Source organism: Cervus canadensis, chromosome X, assembly GCF_019320065.1.
Source record: "Cervus canadensis isolate Bull #8, Minnesota chromosome X, ASM1932006v1, whole genome shotgun sequence".
Classification (NCBI taxonomy): Eukaryota; Metazoa; Chordata; class Mammalia; order Artiodactyla; family Cervidae; genus Cervus; species Cervus canadensis.
Genome location: NC_057419.1, coordinates 56,138,989 through 56,157,022, shown reverse-complemented (window position 1 = coordinate 56,157,022; position 18,034 = coordinate 56,138,989). Strand labels below are relative to the sequence as shown.

Below are 18,034 nucleotides of genomic sequence, written 5' to 3'. Positions count from 1 at the left end.
TATAAGACACTAATGAATGAAATCAAAGATGGCATAAAGAGATGAGAGATATTCCATATTCCTAGGTAAGAAAAGTCAATATTGTGAAAATGAGCATACTTCCAAATGCAATCTACAGATTTAATGCTATCCCTATCAAATTACCAATGGCATTTTTCACAGAACTAGAACAAAAAATTTCACAATTTTGTTGTGAAATTCACAACATCTGTTTTTCCTTGTTCATGTTGTAAATAGTGCTGCAATGAACAATGGGATACACATGTCTCTCTCAATTTTGGTTTCCTCAGGGTATGTGCCTGGGAGTGGGATTGCTGGGTCATATGGTGGTTTTATTCCTAGGGTTTTAAGGAATCTTCATACCATCTTCCATAGTATGGAAGTGGCTGAATCAATTGACATTCCCACCAACAGTGCAAGAGGGTTCCCTTTTCTCTGCACCCTTTCCAGCATTTATTGTTTGTAGACTTTTTGAGGAGGGCCATTCTGACTGGTGTGAGGTGCTATCTCACTGTAGTTTTGATTTGTATTTCTCTAATAATGAATGATGTTGAGCACCTTTTCATGTGTTTGTTAGCCATCTGTATATCTTCTTTGGAAAAATGTCTGTTTAGGTCTTTTTCACACTTTTTGGTTGGTTTGCTTGTTTTTCTGGTATTGAGTTGTATGAGCTGCTTGTATATTTTGGAAATTAATCCTTTGTCAGTTCATTTGCTATTATTTTCTCCCATTCTAAGAGTTGTCTTTTCACCTGGCTTATAGTTCCCTTTGCTGTGCAAAAGCTTTTAAGTTTAATCCATCCCCACCTGTTTACTTTTGTTTTTATTTTCATAACTCTAGGAGGTGGGTCATAGAGGATCTTGCTTTGATTTATGTCATTGAGTGTTCTGCCTATGTTTTCCTCTAAGAGTTTTATAGTTTCTGGTCTTACATTTATGTCTTTAATCCATTTTGAATTTATCTTTGTGTATGGTATTAGGAAATGTTCCCATTTCATTCTTTTACATGTAGCTGCCCAGTTTTCCCAGCACCATTTATTGAAGAGGCTGTCTTTGCCCCATTGTATATTCTTGCTTCCTTTGTCAAAAATAAGATACCCATAGGTGCATGAGTTTATTTCTGGGCTTTCTATCTTGTTCCATTGGTCTATATTCTTGTTTTTGTGCCAGTACAATACTACCTTGATAACTGTAGCTTTGTAGTATAACCTGAAGTCAGGAAGCTTGATTCCTCCAGCTCGATTCTTCTTTCTCAAGACTGTTTTGGCTATTTGGAGTTTTTGTGTTTCCATATGAATTGTGTTTTTTTTTTTTTTATTCTAGTTCTGTGAAAAATGCCATTGGTAATTTGATAGGGATAGCATTAAATCTGTAGATTACATTTGGAAGTATACTCATTTTCATAATATTGATTTTTCTTACCTAAGAATATAGAATATTTCTCATCTCTTTATGTCATCTTTGGTTTTTGTTTCATTAGTGTCTTATAATTATCTGTGTGCAGTACTTTTGTTTTCTTAGGTAAGTTTATTCCTAGATATTTAATTCTTTTTGTTGCAATGGTGAATGAGATTGATTCCTTAGTTTTTCTGATTTTTCATTGTTAGTATATAGAAATGCAAGTGGATTTTGTGTATTGACTTTGTGTCCTGCAACTTTGCTAAATTCACTGATTAGCTCTAGTAATTTTATGATACTATCTTTAGGATTTTCTATACACAGAATCATGTCATCTGCAAACAGTGAGAGCTTTACTTCTTCTTTTTTGATCTAGATTCCTTTTATTTATTTTTCTTCTCTGAATCCTGTAGCTAGAACTTTCAGAACTCTATTGAATAATAGTGGCAAAAATGGACACCCTTGTCTTGTTCCTGATCTTAGGAGGGATGCTTTCAGTTTTTTGCCATTGAGAATAATGTTTACCGTAGGCTTATCATATATGGCCTTCACTATGTTGATGTGGGTTCCTCCTATGCCCATTGTTTGAAGAGTTTTAGTCATAAATGGGTGCTGAATTTTATCAAAGGCTTTCTCTGCATCGATTGAGATTATCATATGGTTTTTATCTTTCAGTTTGTTAATATGGTCTATCACATTTATTGATTTCCATATATTGAAGAATCCTTGCACCCCTGGAATAAACCCAACTTGATCATGGTGTATGAGCTTTTTGATGTGTTGCTGAATTCTGTTTGCTAAATTTTTGTTGAGGATTTTTTCATCTATGTTCATCAGTAATATTAGTCTGTAGTTTTCTTTTTTCCTGTTTTCTTTGTCTGGTTTTGGTATCAGGGTGTTGCTGGTCTCATAGAATGAGTTTGGAAGTGTTCCTCCTTCTGCAATTTTTGAGTTTTAGAGGGAAAGGCATTATCTCTTCTCTAAGTGTTTGGTATTATTCTCCTGTGAAGCCATCTTGTCCTGGGCTTTGGTTCTTTGGGGAGATTTTTTTATCACAGCTTCAATTTCAGTGCTTGTAATTGAGTTGTTCATAATTCTATTTCTTCCTGATTCAGTCTTGGAAGATTGAACTTATCTAAAAATCTTTGCATTTCTTCTAGGTTATCTTATTCGTATATAGTTGTCCATAATAGCCCCTTATAATCCTTTGTACTTCTGCATTGTTTGTTGGAACCTCTGCTTTTTCACTTCCAATTTTGTTGATTTGATTCTTCTCTCTTTTTTCTTGATGAGTCTGGCTATGGGTTTGTAAATTTTATCTTCACAAACAAGCAGCTTTTAGTTTTACTAACCTTTACTGTTGTTTCTTTCATTTCTTTTTCATTTATTTCTGCTAGGGTCTTTATGATTTCGTTCCTTCTACTAATTTTGGGATTTTTTTCTTCTTTTTCCAGTTGCTTTAGGTGTAAAGTTAGGTTGTCTATTCGATGTTTTTCTTGTTTCTTGAGGTAGCATTGTATTCCTATAAACTTCCCTCTTAGAACTGATTTTGCTGCATCCCATAGGTTTTTGGTTGTTTTTTCATTGTCATTTGTTTCTAGATTTTTTTTTTTTATTTCCCTTTTGATTTCTTCAGTAACATATTGGTAATTTAGAAACACGTTGTTTAATCTCCATGTGTTTGTTTTTCTTACAGTTATTTTCTTGTAACTGATATCTAGTCTCAGCATTGTGGTCAGAGAAGACGCTTGATACGATTTCAATTTTCTTAAATTTACTGAGGTTTGATTTGTGACCCAAGATATGGTCTATCCTGGAGAATGTTCCATGTGCACTTGAGAAGAAGGTATATTATTCTTCATTTGGATGGAATGTCCTGAAGATACCAATGAGATCCATCTCATCTAATGTATCATTTAAGAGTTGTCTTTCCTTATTAATTTTCTGTTTTGATCATCCGTCCATTGGTGTGAGTGGGGTGTTAAAATCTCCTACTATTATTGTCTTACTGTCAATTGTTCCTTTTATGTCTGTTGGTGTTTGTCTTATGTACTGAGGTGCTCCTATGTTGGGTGCATAGATATTTATAATTGTTATGTCTTCCTCTTGGACTGATCCCTTGATCATTGTGTAGTAGCCTTCCTTATCTGTTGTAATCTTATTTTAAGGTCTATTTTGTCTGATATGAGGGTGGCTACTCCAGCTTTCTTTTGCTCCCTATTTGCATGGAATGTATTTTTCCATCCTCTCACTTTCAGTCTATATGTGTCTTGAGGTCTGAAGTGGGTTTCGTGTAGACAGCATACATATGGGTCTTGTTTTTGTATCCATTCAGCCAGTCTTTGTCTTTTGGTTGGAGCATTTAACCCATTTACATTTAAAGTAATTATAGATATATTTGTCCCTATTACCATCTTCTAATTATTTGTGGTTGATTTTGTAAATGTTTTTTCTTCTGTTGTATTTCTTTACTATATAAGTCCCTTTAACATTTGTTGTAAAGCTGTTTGCTGGTACTGAATTCTCTTAACTTTGACTTGTCTGAAAAGCTTTTGATTTCTCCACCAATTTTGAATGAGATCCTTGCTGGGTACAATAATCTTGGTTGTAGATTTTTCCCTTTCAGTCCTTTAAATATATCCTGCCATCCCCTTCTGGCCTGCAGAGTTTCTGCTAAAAGATCAGCTGTTAAGCATATAGGGTTTCCATTGTATGTTACTTGTTGCTTCTCCCTTACTGTTTTTAATATTCTTTCTTTGTGTTTCATCTTTGTTAGTTTGATTAGTATGTGTCCTGGCATGTTTCTCCTTGGGTTTATCCTGTATGGGGTTCTTTGTGCCTGTTAGACTTGATTGGCTATTTCCTTTTCCATGTTGGGGAAATTTTCAACTATAATCTCTTCAGAAGTTTTCCCATACCCTTTTTTTTTTCTCTTCTTCTGCTTGGACCCCTATAATTCAATGTTGGTTCATTTGATATGGTTCCATAGCTCTCTGAGACTGTCCTCAGCTCTTTTCATTCTTTTTACTTTATTTTTCTCTTCAGAATTTATTTCCACTATTTTATCTTCCAGCTCACTGATTCATTCTTCTGAATCAGGTATTCTTCTATTGGTTCCTTCTAGAGTATTTCTAATTTCAGTAATTGTGTTGTTTGTCTCTGTATGTTTATTCTTTAATTCCTCTAGGTCTTTGTTAATTGATTCTTGCATTTTCTCCATTTTGTTTTAATGGTTTTGATCATCTTTACTATCATTATTTTGAAAATTTTTAAGGTAATTTTCCTATTTCCTCTTCATTTATTTGGACTTCTGTGTTTCTAATTTGTTATTTCATTTGTGCAGTATTTCCCTCCCTTTTCTTTCTTTTTTTTTTAAAGTTATTGTGTTTGGGGTCTCCTTTCCCAGGCTTCAAGGAAAGTTGAATTCTTTCCTTGAAGAAGGTTGAATTCTTTCTTCCTTGTGGTTTCTGCTCTCCTAAGGTTGGTCCAGTGCTTTGTGTGAGCTTTTTGTAGGGTGAGATTTGAGCTCAGTTTTTGTTTGTTTGTTTGTTTTTCCTCTTATGGGCAAGGCTGAGTCAGATGGTACTCCTGTCTGCTGATTTGGTTTGTATTTTGTTGTTGTTGTTGTTGTTTAGACCAGGCATCCTGCACAGGGTGCTGCTGGTGGTTGGGTGATACCAGGTGATGTATTCAAGTGGTTTCCTTTGTGGGAGTTCTCACTATTTGATATTCCCTAGGGTTAGTTCTCTGGTACTCTAGGGTCTTGGAGTCAGTGATCCCACTCCAAAGTCTCAGGGTTTGATCTCTGGTCAGGAATGAAGGTTCCACAAGTGGTTTGTTATGCCATTAAAGGAGAGTAAAACCAATATCCAAAAATGAGAGAACAAAGATGAACCCCAGACAAATGTCAGTTACAAAGTAATTAAAATAATGGAATATATACATATACATATACACCTGTGAGCAAAGTGAAAACAGTCCAACAAAAACAAAGTACAGTAGATTGATCCAGAGAACAAAGGAAATAAAAAATTATATTTACCTGTTAAGAACAAAACTAACTTAAGCACAAACTGGAAAACAAACTAATGCAAGGTACCAAGTGGGTAATAAAGCAATGAAAATAAAACAGACAAATATGTTGAGAGGAAAGAAAGAAAGAGGGGGATGGTCCTAAGATGGTCGAGGAATAGGATGGGGAGACAACTTTCTCCCCCACAAATTCATCGAAAGACAACTTTCTCCCCCACAAATTCATCAAAAGATCTTTCTCCCCCACAAATTCATCGAAAGATCATTTGAACGCTGAACAAATTTCACAAAATAACTTTTGAACGCTGGCAGAGGACACCAGGCAACGAGAAAGGCAGCCCATTCTCTTCAAAAGGAGGTAGGACAAAATATAAAAGATAAAAAGAGAGACAAAAGAGTTAGGGATGGAGACCCATCCTGAGGAGGGAGTCATGAAAGAGGAGAAGTTTCCAAACACCAGGAAGCCCTCTCACCGGCGGGTCTGTGGGGAGTTTTGGAATCACGGGGAGCAACATAACCGGGAGGAAAAAATAAATAAATAAAACCCACAGATTATGCGCCTAACTGCAACTCCCAGTAGAGAAGTAGCCCAGACCCTCACATTCGCCACCAGCAAGCGGGGACTGAACAGGGAGGTACGGGCTGCATTGCTTAGGGTAAAGACTGGGCCTGAATGCCCTGAGGACAATCTGAGGGAGCTAATGTGAGATAGCAACCCAAATTGTGAGATAGCAAGAGAGAGAAAAAAAAGAGGGGGGGGGGAGAACTTTCCCATGAAAAGCTCTAACCTAAGGCACTGCTGGGCCCACTCACAAAATAAAGGACTGAGCGAATACCAGAGGAGAGCTAGCTGCCTGTGGACTGGCCCATCCCCTGCTGGAGGCAGAGAGGTAGGCAGGTGACAGCCAGAGCCAGAAAGGGGCAATCTTGGCCCCAGAGATGGCATCCTCTACCAAACTGCGAGCAGCGAGCACTTGCTAACAGTCTTCCTGGGATCCTGGACGGTTGACATTCACCAGGAGGGTTGCAGTCAGAGATCAGCTCCCCAGAGGAGACACATGGCACACCTGAGACGGCGCTCCCAATGTGCATCCAGGAAACCAAGCGGCAGTGACCAGGGAGTTGATAAGACGCATCACACACCTGGGAAGAGTGTGCTTACCAAACACCTGGTCACCTGAGCTGCTCTGACCTGGGAAGGGCACAAAACGCAGGCCCAACCGAGTCTGTGCCTTTGTGGTGTACCCAAGAACCTGAACCTGAGTGACTTAGACCTGGGAAGTTCTCACAACCCAGGGCCCACTGTTGACAGTTTCCCTGCAGAGCAACCTGGAGCCTGAGCAATGTAGACCAGGAAAGCACACACACCGTGAGCGGGCTCAAACCCAGTGTGGCCTAGACAATGCAAGCACTCCCCATAAACGCCAGTGATATTTGTTTGCATCGTTCCTCCCTCCCTACAGCACAACTGAACAAGTGAGCCTAAATAAGTGACCACGTTCGCCCCCTTGTGTCAGGGAAGAAATTAGACACTGAAGAGACTTGTAAACAGAAGACAGAAAGAGGGAACCACTTTGGAAGTAACAGTTGCAGCAGGTTAAAACCCTGTGGTTGGCACTGACTACATTGGAAGGGGCCTGTAGACCTTGAGAAGAAGTATAAGCTGGAACAAGGAACTATCTGAAATTGAATTGACCCCACACTGCCCACAACAGCTCCAGAGAAATTCCTAGATATATTTTGCTATTATAACTTTTAGTATTTTTTTTTATTTTAAGCCCTTTATTACTCCTTTAATTTTCATTGTTATAACCTACTATTATCTTGCAAAAAAAAGACCTTATTTTTAAAGCAAATTTCATATATATTTTCAATAATTTTTGAGATTTTTTTTAATTTTTAATATTATATTTTTGAGAGTATAACATCTACTCTAGATTTTTAATCTTTGGCTTTGGTATTTGTTATCAATTTTGTACCTTTAAGAATCCAATCTTCAGTACCCATTTTTACTTAGGAGTGTGATTACTGGTTTGATTGCCCTCTCCCACTTTTGACTCTCCTTTTTCTCCCACAGGTCACCTCTATCTCCTCCCTCCCCCTTCTCTTCTCTACTAAACTCCATGAATCTCTTTTGGTATTCTGGGCTGTGGAGAACAGTTAGGGCACTGATTACTGGCTCTCTGTCTCTCTCCTTTTGACTTCCCCTCTTCTCCTTCTGGTCACCTCTATCACCTTCCTCCCTCTTCTCTTCTCCATGTAACTCTGTGAACCTCTCTGGGTGTCCCTCACTGTGGAGAATCTTTTCTCCATTAACCTAGATGTTTTATCATCAGTGCAGTATGGATAGAGAAATCTTGAGGCTACTGTAAGAATAATACTGAAAACCAGAGGCAGGGGTCTTAAATCCAAAACCTGAGAACACCAGAAAACTGCTGGCTCCAGGGAACATTAATCAAAAAGAGCTCATCCAACAGCCTCCATACCTGCACTGAAACCAAGCTCCACCCAAGAGCCAACAAATTCCAGAACAAGACATACCACACTAATTCAGCATTAATATACAAGCTGCCCGAAGTCACACCAAACCCATAGACCTCAAAATTCATGACTGGACACTTCATTGCACTCCAGAGAGAAGAGATCCAGCTCCACACACCAGAATACTGACACAAGCTTCCTTAACCAGGAAACCTTGACAAGCCACTTGTCTGAATCTATAAAACTGCTAGAGGAAAACATAGGCAAACACTCTCTGACATATATCACAGCAGGATCCTCTATGACCCACCTCCCAGAGTAATGGAAATAAAAGCAAAAATAAACCAATGGAACCTAATTAAATGTAAAAGCTTTTGCACAACGAAGGAAATTATAAGCAAAGTGAAAAGAGCTTTCAGAATGGGATAAAATAATAGCAAATAAAACAACTGAAAAAAAATTAATCTCAAAAATATACAAGCATCTCCTGTAGCTCAATTCTGGAGAAATAAACGACCCAATCAAAAAGTGGGCCAAAGAACTAAACAGACATTTCTTCAGAGAAGACATACAGATGGCTAACAAACCCATGAAAAGTTGCTCAACATCACTCATTATCAGAGAAATGCAAATCAAACTACAATGAGGTACCTTCTCACGCTGGTCAGAATGGCTGCTATCAAAAAGTCTACAAACAATGAATGCTGGGGAGGGTGTGGAGAAAAGGCAACCCTCTTACACTGTTGGTGGGAATGCAAACTAGTACAGCCATTATGGAGAACAGTGTGGAAATTCCTTAAAAAGTTGGAAATTGAACTGCCATACGGCCCAACAATCCCACTGCTTGGCATACATACTGACGAAACCAGAATTGAAAGAGACACATGTACCCCAATATTCATCACAACACTATTTACAATATCTAGGACATAGAAACAACCTAGATGTCCATCGGCAGATGAATGGATGAGAAAGCTATGGTACATATACACAGTGGATTATTACTCAGCCATTAAAAAGAATGCATTTGAATCAGTTCTAATGAGGTGTGTGAAATTGGAGCCTATTTTACAGAGTGAAGTAAGCCAGAAAGAAAAATACCAATATAGTATATTAACATATATATATGGAATTTAGAAAGATGGTAATGATGACCCTAAATGTGGGACAACAAAAGAGATACAGAAGTATAGAACAGACTTTTGGACTCTGTGGGAGAAGGCAGAGGTAGGATGATTTGAGAGAATAGTGTTGAAACATGTATATTATCATATGTGAAACAGATTGCTAGTCCAGGTTTGATGCATGAGACATGGTGCTCAGGGTTGATGCACTGGGATGACCCTGAGAGTTGGGATGGGGAGGGAGGTGGGAGGGGGGTTCAGGATAGGGAACACATTTACACCCATAGCTGATTCATGTCAATGTATGTCAAAAACCACTATAATATTGTAAAGTAATTAGCCTCCAATTAATATAAATCAATTATTTTTTAAAAAAAGAAAGAATAGCTATGCAAAGTTAAATAAAGGTAGAGGAAGAAGATTTATATATATTAGAGATTATCTGCAAGTGGAAAAGAACAGTAGCAAAGGCAAATGAAATAATAAATTTAGAGATAATATAATAGGTTTAAAAAATTAAAATTATAAAAAAGAATTGAGAAAAAATGGAAGAAGAAAGAAAAAAGGGGAGAAAAGAGGAAAAGCCTGCAGAACGTCAAAAGCCCAATATAGAGGCAGAGGTTTATAACAACAATAGAAAGTGTGACTAAATATACACATATACATATTGACACATAAGAAAAATCAAAACAGTCCAACAAAAATTAACTACAATAGATTGACCCAGCTAACAAAGGAAACCAAAAATTGTATCTAACAGAACAAAACTAATTTAAAAACTAATTAAAGCACAAACTGGAAAACAAAACTAAAGCAAGGTGCCAACTGGGGAATAAAGCAATGAAAGTAAAAGTAACAAATATGTTGAGAGGAAAGGAGAGAAAGAAATATAGATATGCAAAGTTAAATAGAGGTAGATAAAGAAGGTTTCTATACATTAAAGATTAACTACAAAGGGAAAAGAACAGTAGGAAAAGCAAACACAGGAATAAACGTAGAAAAGTAATTATTTGTTTAAAAAAATAAAATTAAAAAAAGACAAAAGGAAAACAAAAGAGTAAAACTCCACAGAACTGCAAATGCCCAATGTAGAGGCAGAGTTTTATGACAACAATAAAAAATGTGACCCAGGAAAAAGAAAAAAAAAATAAAAAACAAAACTCCAAAGCTTAATTGGATTTCTTAGTGCCAATAATAAATGATTTTCTTGAGTCTCTGCTGTCAGAATCCTTTCCCGCTATGGGAATCACAGTCCACCTTACATCCCTAGGTTGCCCTCCAACACTGTACTGATCTCTGGACCTGCTGTGGGGGCTGCTCAGATTCTAATCTGGTCCTACTCTTGTGTGTTCTTTCCTCCAATGTCCACAGCTATCAGAGCTAGTGCATTTTCTTTTGTGGGAGTTCTCAATGGCCTTTTATATATTTCATAGACACAGAGTCTGCTTATTTTATCGTGTGGATTTAATCTGCAGCTTGTATAGGTATTGGGAAGGTTTTAGGTCTTCTTCCTTAGCCACACTGCTCCTGGGTTTCAATTGTCGCTTTATTTCCACCTCTACACGTGTGTCGTCCCCTGGGGTTTAGCTCCTGAGGCTTCCCTGGAGGGCTTGGGTTTGCCTCTGTGAGGATCAGGTGTGGAAATGGTGCAGCTGCTTGGGTCACAGGGGTTCTGGCAGCACCAGGTACTCAGGGGGATTGGCAGCTAGGGCAGCAGGAAATATAGCGCTCTAGAAGTGTATGGCAACCAGTATTGGCTAATAAGCTCCAGTATTGTTGCCTGGATAACCCCATCTCTGACAGAGAAGCCTGGCATGCCACAGTCAACAGGATCGCAAAGAGTCGGACAGGAACAAAGTGACCGAGTGTGCATAAACACAAGACTTTTTTTTTTTTTTTTTTGGTCTGTGGCAGCTCTGCCCCAGTGAGAGTTGAGCATGAAGGTGGTGCAACTGCTTGGCTTTCAGGGACCCTGGCAGCGCCAAGTGTTCAGGTATACAAACTGCCTCCATGGCAGGAGTTATGGCCCTATCAGTCTTTTTTCAAGATTCTTTTAGCTGGTGATCAGAAGGCCTCTTTGGCCAGTCTTTCTCCATAGCTCCGCCTGTTCAGGCACTTAGAGGGATCCCTTGCCTGGGGTCCTTCTCTGTTGTTCATCATGTCAGGCACATAGAGAGGCCCCCCCCCCCCCGACTGGGGTCTACTCTGTAGATTGGCACATTAGGCACTTAAAAGGGCATCCTGGGTGGGGTCCTACTCTGTAGTTCGGCGCATCAATCACTTAAAGGAACACCCTGGCTGGAGTCCTACTCTAGTTCAGTGTGTGAGGCATTTGATGGGCCACCCTCTCTATTGTTCAGCTGCAGATGCTGGCATGTGGGGAGAGAGAGGCTATGGTGGTGGCTCCACCTCCTATGCGTGACTCAGGAGTATCGCCTTGCTTCCATGGCTGCCTGGCTTTCCGACTTCCCTCCATAGGCATTTCCCCCCTGATCTCCTCCCTCACATCCACTCGATGCGTCTCTCTGCAGTCAACAGCAGCCCTCGCACTGGGATTGCTCCATCATCCCTAAAATCCAGCTCCCAGCTGCTACACCTTCCACGGGACCTGCATCCCTGTCCAGGGTATGTATGGCTGTGTCAAGGACTGTCTGACTGTCATTCCATTTAGGCTGCCACAGATCAGCTGTTTCACTCTCAGCCTTAAATGTTTCTCCTGTGACTCAGACAGTTGCCCCACTGTGGGGATCAGACCCCTGCTTCAGTTCCCCCACCTGCTGAGGGTAGATCCAGTCCTACTAATACTCCTGTTTTTCCCCCTAGTTTCTTCATTTTACCAAGTTTTGCGTGATTCTGTTTATTCTTTTCCACTGGTCACGTACTGCTGTCTGCTCTCAGCTGATGTTCTGCATGCACTTTTGTGTCTGAAGGTGTATTCCTGATGTATCTGTGGAGAGAGGTGCACTCCATGTTCACCTACCCCACCACCATCTTGTTCTCTCAGCTTCACTCTTTTCTCTGCAGCTTTCACATCTCTTTCAGCCTTTGCAGAATTGAAGAGAGTTAGAGTCTTGCTCTGGGTTAGGCTAGTTTGATCTATCCAGACCATTCAACCTTTCTCCATATCAGCAATAAGGTTGTTTTCACTTTCTTATCATTTGTGTGTTCACTGGAGTAGCACTTTTAGTTTCCTTCAAGAATATTTCCCTTTCATTTACAACTTGGCTAACTATTTGGTGCAAGAGTTATAGCTTTCAGCCTGTCTCAGCTTTTGATATACCTTCCTTCCTAAGTTTAATTATTTCTAGCTTTTGACTTAAATTTAGAGACATAGAACACTTCCTCTCACTTGAACACTAGAGATCATTGTAGAATTATAAATTGACTTGACTTCAGTATTGTTGTGTCTTAGGAAATAGTGAGGTCAGAGAAGAGAGAGATAGGGGAACAGTGGAGTAGTCAGAACACACAACACTTATGTATTGCATTTACCTTGTTATATAGGTTTGTAGTATCCACAAACAATTACAATATTAACATCAAAGATCACTGATCATAGATCACCATGACAAATATAATAATAGTGGAGAAGTTTGAAACATTGCAAGAAATACCAAAATGTGGCACAGAGGCATGAAGTGAACAAATGCTATTGGAAAAATGATGCCAATAGACTTTCTCAACCAAGTCTTTCTCCAAATCTTTCAATTTGTGAAAAACATGATATCAGTGAAGTGCAGTTAAGTGAAGTGCAATAAAATGAAAGATGCCATTACCCAGATTCATCTAATATTAACATTCCTCTGATTTTGGTATATCATTTGAATAAACACCCCTTACCTTCTCCTCCTCCCTTCTTTACATGTACACACACACACATACACACACATTGTTTTTCTCAGCCATTTATGTTTAACTTGCATTCATCACTACTCTTTACTCCTGAAAGTTCCATGGTGTATTTCCTACAGAATATTCTTTGGAGAAAATCTGAAACTCTGGATGATGTGATTCATTCAAACAGAAATTTATTATGTTTTTCCAGATTTTCTAACTTTTCTCAGTGGTTAAGTTTCACCTAAAACTAGTCTGCCACTACAAGAAATAGATCTCTGACCTACCTCTATGATCCAATGCCCGAATTTTATTATGATATTGTGTTTTACTATTTTCAGTGTCAGTCTCCTCTCATTAGCCTTCTTTTATAGAATTTACTTGCTATTCCTACTTATTTATTTTTATATATGATTTTTTGCAATCAGTTTGTCTAATTCCCAAATAATTTGTTATTAAATTATGAATCAGTTTAGAAAAGATTGATGTTGTTATCATTTTTATATTTCTACATAAGAAGACGGTTTGTCATTCCATATCTCCAGAACTTCTTTTGGAGTCCTCAGTAGCATTTCCTTTTCTCTCCATCTTTCCTCTGCTCACAGCAAGATGGATTCTGGATATACTCTGAGTACTGTAACAATCACCTGGACGCCTGTATGGAGCTCTCCAAACTGATGAAGGACAGCCGCTACCAACACTTTTTTGAGGCCTGTCGCCTCTTGCAGCAAATGATTGACATTGCCATTGATGGTTTCCTTTTGACGCCAGTACAGAAGATCTGCAAGTATCCCTTACAGCTGGCTGAGCTCCTCAAGTATACCGCCCAGGACCATAGGTAAGGAATTGAGGGAGGCAGTAGTGAAGGAGAGAACCTCCTCTACATGTTAGTACTTATTGACAGTATATGTTCTTTTGCCTTTTCAGAGCTGTTAGCTTATATGTACAATGGGATGATGATATATTCTTGCTTACTTCTCAAGACTCTTGTGTGTATAAAGTGAGGTAGTGTTTATAAGAGTTGTTTATAAACTTGTAAATAAATATATACACAAAATCAGTGTGCATCATTATTGTACAGCTTAAGACACTGTCTTCAGGAAGCTTATAGCCTAGTCCTTGGTCCTGAATTCAGCCAAGTGAAGGTGTTTGGCTGCTCAGTCATGTCCAGCTCTTTGCAACTCCTTGGACTGTAGCCCACCAGGCACCTCTGTCCATGGGATTTTCCAGGCAGGAAAACTGGAGTGGGTTGACATTTCCTTCTCCAGGGGATGTTCCCAACCCAGGGAGCAAACCTACATCCCCTGTGTCTCCTGCACTGGCAGGTAGATTCTTTATCACTCCCTCACCTTGGGAAATTATCCAAGGGAACCAACTTTTTATTTTCTGCTTGATAGAGTCAAATATCCTGGTAACAGAATACTCAGCTTGTACTGACCTTATAATTCTGAAAGGCTACAATCCTGTACTTCTTTAGTCTTTTCCTCCCTCTTCTGCCTCATCGAACTGTACCCTCCCCTTAGATCCAGAGCATAACTAGGGGAAAATAGACTTGAGAATTTCCCTGATTTTTTTTTAAGTTTTTCAACATTTTCAAGAAAACCCCAAAAGGATAAAAGAGCTTTATTTATCTCTCTGAATGGAAATAGTACTTCTAATCCCCTATTTGTAAGGTATATATTGCAAGTTGGGCTTTCCAGGTAGATCAGTGGTGAAGGACCTGCCTGCTAAGCAGGAGATGCAGGTTCCATCCCTGGATCAGGAAGTTTCCCTGGAGAAGGAAATGCCAACCCACTCTAGTGTTCTTGCCTAGGAAATCCCATGATCAGAGAAGCTTGGTGGTCACCGAGTCAGACATGACTGAGGGACTAAACCACTGTACTGCGAGCCATCTCCAGCAATGGAAGTGGCCTACAGTAAACCATCCCCTAGTTTTGTATATCCTTTACTCCATGACCTAGAACTCCCAGGCTGTTTATAGCATGCTTTTGATTGATATTGGATATCTGACCTTAGGTTTGTTGGCCCAGCTCTCAACTCTCCTCCTGATTGAGCACTCCAAGAATAAAGAAGGCCTTTGCCCAATCTCCTTTAGTTTTTGTCTCATTCTCATCAGGCTTGTTTCTTACTTTCATTTAACTCTGTTGCCTAGTTTCCTTGGATCTGACTTCCAGACTTAGTTGCATAAGGCCATGTGTGTGGGTCAGCTGGCTTTATGTCAAGCTTCTAGGTCAATCTCTAGGTTCATTTTTAAGTTGATGTTGTTTCTTTAGCAAATCGTGGGTCATGTGCTCCAGTGTTTCTGAAGCCCTGGACAGATTCAGATTTGAAACCAAATCTGGCATCAGTGGGCTCTCCCTTTGTGTAAGTAACACCACCAGTGATAGCTCTGCCTTCGTTGATCCATTGGCTGTGAGGGAAGTAGGTATAGAAAGACTTTGCAAAGGAAGACTGTGTTCTCTTCTCCCTGATTCTGTATACTAGCTGGGGGATGGGAGTACTCAGACATGAAACTTGGAGGTGAGTAAATCTCACTTAAAAGGTTTACTATAGCCCATTACCAAAACTGAGTCCCAACTTTTCGAAGGAGAAGACTTGTGAGAGCTAATAGGATACTGAAGAACCCCCACTAAATTAAAAATAAAAATGAAAAACATGTATGGCCCTAAAATGGGAAGGGCCTTAAAGGAAGTTCTTCTAGTCAGACTTCCTCATTCTATGGCTGGAGAGACTGAGTCCCAGAGAGAGAAAATGACAAAGAGGAAGTCTGTGGCATAGCAGGGACACAAAGTACGGACAGTGGTCTGGGAGCCTAGCTTTTTACAGAGTCCTCCAAGTGCCCAGGAAGATTTGTGAGCCATTATACTACACAGTCTGGAAGGCCTTTTCTAGTTCTGCCTGCTCATGATGTGATGAATTTAAATAACCTCCATAGGTATATTTCAAGGTGCTAAGTGACCAGAAACAGCCACTATTATACCTAAATCTCAGTGGAGCAGCTTTCAGACCAATGGTTCTAAAATCAGTATATTCAAAGAGTGATTCTCAAATGTTTTTATATCACAGCTCATCTCCTGCCTGCTCCTGAGTATCTGTTCCATGGAAACTACCTAGCAGGAGGCTCTAAAAATCAAACTTATGGACTGATGATATTAATTATGTAAATTATGTATTTGCATAGGTGTTTTTAAAAGTCCTCCAAATGTCATTTTTAAAGCACAGTCAAAAACTGTGTTAGTCTTTTAGGCCAAAGCAAACCTAAGGCCTTTTTGGGCTTAGTGGGAGTCAAGAAGATAGAATATCTCCCTGGGATTTGCCATTCCTATACTCCTTCACCTTGAGTGGAACCCCTGCCTCAAGGCCTTTTTGCCCCCTTGGTCTCTGGTCTCCTCCTCTTCCAGCCTCAGGCACTAGAGTGCTGAGAGAATGTTTCAGGAAGTGGCAGGCTACATCAATCCCTGTCCTCATTTGGGGTGACCCACTGAACCTAGCCCTATCCCCAGACCATAGACAGTTCCTTCTTTCCAGCCTCAGGAAGCTGTATCAAGGTGATAGCTCCTGCACCGCATGTCAGAGTAGCTTGGATTTGAAGGCAATTAGAGGCTACTGCCAGCTTGAAGGCTTAGTAAGATAGGTATTCAGTTAGCTAAGTCTGGAAATGCAGGCAGTCAGAGTAGTATATGAGGGAGAAGATTAGATGGATAGAGAATGATAAGTGGAGAATAATGCTACCTTTGTTTACAGAAGGGTGACATGTCTTCACCCCTCTACCCAACCTTGCTTAAGCTGACAAGAAGGAAGGCTCTGTGCAAGAGGGAGGTTAGCTGACCTGTCTAGCACAAGACAATCTTGGTTTAGTCAGTCTCCTCACTAGAATGCTTGACTCAGACCCACTCTGGAAGCCTGAGGGCTCTGAGCAGGGTTCAGGCTAGACCATAGCTATTTATTGATTGACAGTATGGCACACTGGCAGTGAAAAATTCATGGCTGAGTAGTACATGGGGTCAGGTAGAGCATTCTCATACCAGTACTGTCCAATAAGACTTTGTACAGTGATGTAAACATTCTATATCTGTGAGGTTTAATATAGTAGACACTGTCAGCATATGGATATTGAGAACTGAGAAATGTAACTGGTGCAACTAAATAATTATTTTTTAAAAAATTTTGTTTAATTTTAATTAAATGTTGCTAGTGGCTACCATATATACAGTGTAACTCTATGCTTTACTTCCCAGAAAGTGGCTTAAGGCATCTTCCTGATGCTCTCAAATCAGAGAGTGGAATAACATGAGCCTAAATAATGGGGTGCTTATTTATATCAGCGGCTTCTACTCTGCAGCCACCCCTTCTGTCATTACCCTACCCTGCTTCTAAATGGCAGGCTAAGACAGTCTTGCCAGAGCAAAACTTTGACAGTTTTACAGAGCACAGTAGTTCCCCTATAGATTGGAGCAAGTAACTGTAAAACGTTGTAATGCAACAGGAACAAATATAATATTTTGTGGTTGGGTCTAAGGAGTCAACAATTCAAGGACCAACTGAGAGAAACACAGCTTCTAGAAAGCATATTTTAAAGAAATTTAAGAAGTGTTGGTTAATTGTAAGTTCAGTATGAGTCAGAAGTGAGATCCATAAGAAAAACTGGTAATAGCTAACATTCATTAGACTCAGAATAAAAAAGAGTTTTTGGGGTGTGTGTGTGTGTATGTGCATGTGTGTGCACACACATGCATGTTAACAGAGTTGTCTTGAGACAGAATGGACTGCTTAGGATATGTAGTGAGTATCTTGTTACTGGGGGTGATAAGATGTAGTAACATTTGAAGACTATAGTCTGGAAGGTATGAAGAGAAAAGACTGGAGCCAGGGAAGCCAGATAAGAGGAGGCATCTGCCCTGGCAGTTACCACTCCCTTTCTCCTGTGCTTATGTTTGATCTACCACCCCACAGCTCAATATATTAGGAAAGAAAAAGACAGTTGCTGTGCTCTTCTCTTTCTCTTCTCTTCTTTCCGTTGGTGCTGGGACAGTGAGCAGGTTAGTGACCACAAAGCATGTTCAGCTTCTCTAAGGAAAAGTTAGTTAAGACTGAACCATAACGCATCCTCCTACCTTCTCAGTTTATAGTAATTTCACCAAATATCTGGGATTTCACTTTCAACAT

General features: G+C 39.6%; 1 protein-coding gene across 10 annotated transcripts in view; it reads left to right on the top strand.

Moving 5' to 3' along the window:
• ARHGEF9 (Cdc42 guanine nucleotide exchange factor 9) overlaps nt 1-18,034 on the top strand; it is a 246,637-nt gene that overhangs the window by 161,067 nt on the left and 67,536 nt on the right. For all 10 annotated transcript variants that reach the window (XM_043457945.1, XM_043457947.1, XM_043457946.1 and 7 more), the window contains one exon: nt 13,474-13,706. In XM_043457945.1, the coding sequence (XP_043313880.1) occupies nt 13,474-13,706 (233 nt within the window). The remainder of the gene's footprint in view (nt 1-13,473; nt 13,707-18,034) is intronic.